General features: G+C 49.5%; 1 protein-coding gene across 19 annotated transcripts in view; it reads left to right on the top strand.

Moving 5' to 3' along the window:
• Window positions 1-6,000, top strand: part of NVL (nuclear VCP like) — a 95,042-nt gene that overhangs the window by 29,499 nt on the left and 59,543 nt on the right. For all 19 annotated transcript variants that reach the window (XR_014146027.1, XR_014146026.1, XR_014146028.1 and 16 more), the window contains 2 exons: window positions 3,655-3,919; window positions 5,124-5,342. Coding sequence is in view for 13 of the 19 variants with exons in the window: in XM_081823013.1 (XP_081679139.1) it covers window positions 3,655-3,919; window positions 5,124-5,342 (484 nt within the window). In the remaining 6 variants the exon portion in view is untranslated. The remainder of the gene's footprint in view (window positions 1-3,654; window positions 3,920-5,123; window positions 5,343-6,000) is intronic.

Genomic DNA, 6,000 nt, shown 5'->3' with positions numbered 1-6,000 from the left:
AGTCCCGCATCGGGCTCCCTGCTCGGCGGGGAGTCTGCTTCTCCCTCTGACCCTCCCCCCTCTCATGTGCTCTCTCTCATTCTCTCTCTCTCAAATAAATAAATAAAATCTTTAAAAAAATAAAAAATAAAAAAAAAATAAAAGCAAAGTCCAGGCACTGTGTCATTCCAACTATAAATACTCCAGTGTCTAATGAAAGACTTTTTTTTTTTTTTAAGATTTTATTTATTTGACAGAGAGAGACACAGCAAGAGAGGGAACACAAGCAGGTTAAGTGGGAGAGGGAGAAGCAGGCTTCCCGCAGAGCAGGGAGCCCGATGCGGGCTCGATCCCAGGACCCTGGGACCATGACCTGGGCCGAAGGCAGACGCCTAACAACTGAGCCACTCAGGCGCCCCTAATGAAAGACTTTTTATATAACATCCATGCAGTGCCGTTATATACCTCACAAATATTTCTTTAATGTGTCTGATATCCGAACCATAGCCGCAGGTTTGTACTGTATAATCGTATCGTGAATTTGGAGTATAACCGTATTTAGCATTTTCATTTCTCCTCTGTATAAATATTGTTCCCTGCTGACCCAAGTCCTGTATCAGAATCATATGACCTTTTTTCACCATTTTAACTGTTCTGGAATTCATAATTGCTGTATTGTTTTCATTTGCTAACCCTCTTGCAACTTCTTTACATTCTCTCTTTCCTCCGCGTCTGCATACGTGCGTGTTCTGGTCTGTCCTGTGCCTTGTGTCGCAAGGAGAGGCAGTGAGGAGCATCATGGGCACAGTCTGAGCAACAGTGCCTGCTGTGCTGGGAGTCCTGACGATGGATTGAGCAGTATCATTTCCTGTGGGTGCTTTCCTCTAGTGGCCGACCGTGGCCGATGGGACATTTGCGGCGTGAGCGGGTTTGTTGAAGCCTGAGTGTCACTATAAAGCAGTCAGACGACCAGCTAACATTTTAGCTAGAGAACTCCATGTGTCCATTTCGTAGATGCTTTTTCTTGAGTCACTTCAGGTTTTTCAGAAGCAGACAGCACCACGGGCCGCAGGTCTAGCTGCTGTAGCTGCTGGACTCCTGACACGGGCAGGGAAGGAATGCGGGATCGCACACCCCGGTTTCCTGGTGGAGGGGCTTGCAGTCATCCGCACACCCGGACCTCCCCTCTCCTGCCTCAGGCTTGGCGGGCAGCGCACTCTGGGGATCCTGCTGACTGAGGGCGTGCAGAGGATGTGGGGTCTTAGTGCTTCTCATGCAGGCTGTCCAGAACTTGCTGGTTTGGGGGCTCCTCTGTGGCCCCCGTTTCTGCCGCCCAGCACTTGGATGCTTCCAGTCCCCGCTCTTTGGGGTTCACCAGACAAATCTCCTCCCTCCTCATTAGTGCACCTCTCCGAGGAAGGTTAATCTGCCTTTGTCCCCTCTCCTACGTCATTTATCATCCACTTCGTTTCTTTATAAATGGCGGTTCGAGAGTACGGGCAGTCAAGCATCGCTTGGCCTGTGCTGATATAAATAAATGACTGAGTAAAGAAGTAAGAGGCAAGTCTCTGGTGCAAAAGAATTCTGGATGATTTATGTGGATGCACCTCCCTGAAGGAGTGGAGTCTAACTCCCTACTCCTCGAATGCGAGCTGGGCATAGTGACTTATTTCCATAGAATACAGTGTGGAAGCGGGAAGGACCAACCTCACAGCAGAGACCCTGCCAAACACGGCATCCGGCCTGCTGGTCGGGGTTGTGGTGAGGGGCGCGAACAGTGCTCCGTCTCTGCGCTCTTCTTCCCGAAAACACGTTAACTTAGTCTAATCACCATAAAAATATCAGACTAATCCCATTGAGGGGTCCTCTACAAAATTCTGGGCCAGTAATCCTCAGAATTGCCCATAGTAGTAGGAGACGGGTGTGGGGTATATGGAACTCTGTACTGTCTTTGCAATAATTCTGTAAATCTAAAACTTCCAAAATAAAAGGTGTATTTTTTTTTTTTAAGATTTTATTTATTTATTTGACAGAGAGAGAGACAGTGAGAGCAGGAACATAAGCAGGGGGAGTGGGAGAGGGAGAAGCAGGCTTCCTGCCGAGCAGGGAGCCCAATGTGGGACTCGATCCCAGGACCCTGGGATCATGACCTGAGCCGAAGGCAGACGCTTAACGACTGAGCCGCCCAGGCGCCCAAAAGGTGTATTTTTTAAAGATGAGTTAAAATTCATCCTATTTATAGTTAAATACAGCATTAAACCTGCATCATTTATTCTGGGAACCCCTACTGTTTGAATCTCTTCTAGGGGATTTTTGGGGCATCAGCTAGAGCTGACACAGAGAGACCCGTGTCGGAGGGCCTTTCTCTTCTTAGGTAGTAAGACATGTAAGCAAGCCTCAGAACCCTCCGAACACCCGTCCCCTTAGTGTCCTAGCAGGATAAATAGCTCTCTCTACATGGAGCTACGCTGGAGCCTGGAGCCGAAGACCAGTGGTGACGGCTTTTGAAGGACCTCATACAAATAAAGACTGATGCTCTTGTTGCCCGTTCCTATGGCTCCCTTCCAGAATGGGCTGGGCTCGGGGTGGCGAGAGTCCAGACGCCTCCTGGTTCCATGGACTCTGGATTTCGTGCTTCCGATTCTTGTTATTTTTCTGGGCAGAGGAAGTGTTTCTGCAACAGTCACTCTGCCATCTTTAAACTGGAAATCTCTTCCTGGGTAATTTCCCCTCCTTTGGAGTTTCCAAGGTGACTGGAAATATCCACATATTTTCAGAAAAAAGTTGTAACTGAGAAAAAGATGCTTATTTATGTTAGCTATTTCTCCTAACCGTTCTGAATATCTTAGTTTTCATGTGAAAATGGTTTTATGCTGGAACCTTTTTTTGCTTTCTGTTGTGTAGAGTGTCTGAGTGAGTGATTTTTCATTGGTCAGTAATGTTTATCTGCTGCTTTTCTGTTCACTTACATGATCTCAAGTGACTTTTCTGGGACTTACTTTCCATCGGCTTGACATTTGAAAATACTTCTCTGCCCTACAACTTCAGAAATTCCAGACTATTTCCCTATCCAAGTTCATTGGTAACATCACAGTATGTGAATTCCAGTAACTGACACTTGGGTGCTCACTGGAGCTCAGCCACTGTTCTGGGGGTTTAGCTGTGCTCATGCTGACACCCCTGCAAGTGAGCGCTACTATAATTCATAGCTAACAAGCCACCAAACCCAAGTGCGCATGGCAGTGACGGGCCCAGGCTGGCGAGCGGCCAAGCCGGCTTCTGAGCTCCCATGCTGATTGTCTGTACGGCTTGTGAGTTTCTTCACGAGCTCTTACCACAAACTGTCTGAGGTCCTCCTTTGATGGTCATTACCTGGAGGCCCACGTTTCCCTGGCCCTACCTGGTGCCACTTCAGGTGAGCGAGCTTTCTCACACGTGCAGTACGGTGAAGTTGGAGAAGTAACTGTCCTAACGTGAAACTGGGTGTTAAGGTGTGTATCAACCTGGCTTTCTGTGATGGATACAACTGATGGTTTACTTGAGTCTGGTGGCTTTTATTTATGGCAGATGTCCATTTAATCTACTCTCAAAGCGCCATTTACCTCACATAAACAGTAACTTGTTTTGACTAGTGCGTCAGTAATCTGAATTTTTTTGCCCTTGTCTTTCCTACAGAATACTTCGAACTTTGTGCAGAAAACTTAGACTTCCGGAAAGTTTCCCTTTCCGTCACTTAGCACGCCTGACGCCAGGCTTCGTTGGTGCGGACCTGATGGCACTGTGCCGAGAGGCAGCCATGGGTACGGTCAGCAGGGTCCTGATGGTGCTGCAGGAGCACCTGCCCCGGGATCCTGTGAGTGCTGGTTTGCCGTCTGGACGAGGCTGGGAAGACCGGATGGGCGCCGAGCCCGCTCCTGGGACACCGGTGCTTTCTGTGCAGGTACCTTCACCAGTCCTGACATCGGCCACGCAGCAGGTGTCGGTGGAGTTGAGGTGTATGATTTTCGGTTTTATCGGCATTTTATCCGCGGTGTGATGATCAGTCACACCCAGAATGGCTGTGTTTTCCAAAGTACAAGTTGTTTTACTTTTTCAGCGGATCCTGAGTAAGTTCCTTTTACAGCATGGATTATGAAATTGTGGAGGCAGGGGTTGGCGAGCCGTGGGCTGCTCGCCCGCTGCCTGTCATGGACACCGAAGTTACAGAGGGACACAGCTGCATTTACACATCGCCTCCCTGCTGTCACGCTTCTCAGTTCACACGGGAGTCCCACAAAGCCTACAGTGTTTACCCTGCAGGCCTGGCCAGAGAGAGCTCGCCCACTGCTGTAAGAGCACTGGGCACTCGGTCCTGTTTCCTGGTTACCATCTGGTCACGGGCACCGGCGCAGTCCGCGGTGAGCTCGCTGCACGCGGCTCGGAGCACGGTCCGCGCGGCAGCCGCGAGCTGTGTGAGTCGTGAAGCTCAGCACGTTTGTGTAGCACTTGATGGTTTGCACGGGGGCTTCACGCGGCTTCGTGATCAGAGGGGCTAAGCGTAAGAGGCCGTGGCCTGCTCAAGCCACGCGGCCTCTGCTCTCCAGAGCGGGCCTCTCGGTCTGTGGTTTCAGATGTCTTTTCCCTCCTTACTCATTTGGAACCACAACTATATCTGTTAAAGTTCACAATAAGCATAGTTCTTATATAACGCTGTACGTAAGTTGGGATTTTATGAATTGAATTACTCAGTGTTCACCCGTCCTTTCATAAAATTCTTTACAAAGCAAGAAATCTGCCTTTGAAGCTCAAGGTTCAGTGTAGTCCTAGGACGCTGGCCTGCTCTCTGTGTGGGGGACAAGCCCCTGGGCAGCCGTGCTGTGAATGATGCTCCCACCGGCATAACTTCGGTTTAATTCCATCAGGGTTCAGCTGCTGTTCAATTCCTTGTAAATGAAACGTGGGAATTGGTGGTTGTGGACCTGAACACGATCAGCTGCTGGTGGCCCCTGGCCATCCTCCTGCGTTCCATTCCAGTCAGGGCACCTGCCCCTTTCGGCTCGTTATAGCTGAAAGAAATACCGCAGTAGCAGTTTTTAAAGGTACGAAATAACTTTGTCAACAGACTTCACGTTTCTTCATCTTCCCCCTCAATCGCTCCCGGTCAGGAGGAGTTACAGCGGCTGCTGGACCTGCTGAGGAGCCACGAGCCCCTGTCCGAGGAGCAGCTGCGGGGGCTGTGCATCGAATGGGGTGATTTCACTGCTGCCCTGGCCTCCGTCCAGCCCTCTGCCAAAAGGGAAGGCTTTGTCACCGTCCCCAATGTGACCTGGGCAGATATCGGCGCCCTGGAAGATATCCGGGAGGAGCTCACCATGGCGATACTGGTAGGTGTGTCTGCCACTGGGCGCCCGGCATGTGCACGAGGCGGCGTGTCTAAATGGGCTGGCTATAGCTTTCTTCCGTGGGTCCTGTTAGATTCTAATTAAGCATCCAGCAGTTTCTCATTCTTCTGACATCTGTTTTAGACTTACTCTCATGGTTGTGCTTGAATTCTTGGCAGTGAACGAAAAAAAAATGTAGGTTTCAACCAAGAGCTGACTGAGAAATATTTTCTCAACTCTCTCTCCCTCTAAGGGTCAGAGCAGTTTAGTGCCCATGAAACTTCAGATTAATTTTTATCACGCTTACTTTTCTACCTTCCTGAGCATTCTGTGGTTCGTTAATGAAGGATGATCTGCTTTGAGGTGTGGGGCTGCTGAAAGCGAAGAGCAGGGGTACAGCATGTGTCTGTGTCCCCTGACCACACAGGGCACTCCTGCTTCTGAGCCTCACGGCACGGCCCTGCCTGAAAACTTGATAACCTGGGAATTTAGGTAGCTTAAAAAAAACCCCATGATTTTAAGATGCTGAAGTATTGTATCCTAATGTTTAAAACGTTTTCAGAAGTTCTGTTTAAGTGATTTCCTCAAGAGCAGGGAGTCCCGTATTTATCGCCTGTGTCGGCAGCTTGCATCGAGATCATTCAGACACGCAGTACAGAGT

Source organism: Leptonychotes weddellii, chromosome 6 (genome assembly GCF_054177405.1).
Source record: "Leptonychotes weddellii isolate Sample4059 chromosome 6, ASM5417740v2, whole genome shotgun sequence".
In the NCBI taxonomy this organism is placed as follows: domain Eukaryota; kingdom Metazoa; phylum Chordata; class Mammalia; order Carnivora; family Phocidae; genus Leptonychotes; species Leptonychotes weddellii.
This window is presented reverse-complemented; position numbering and strand designations above follow the sequence as displayed.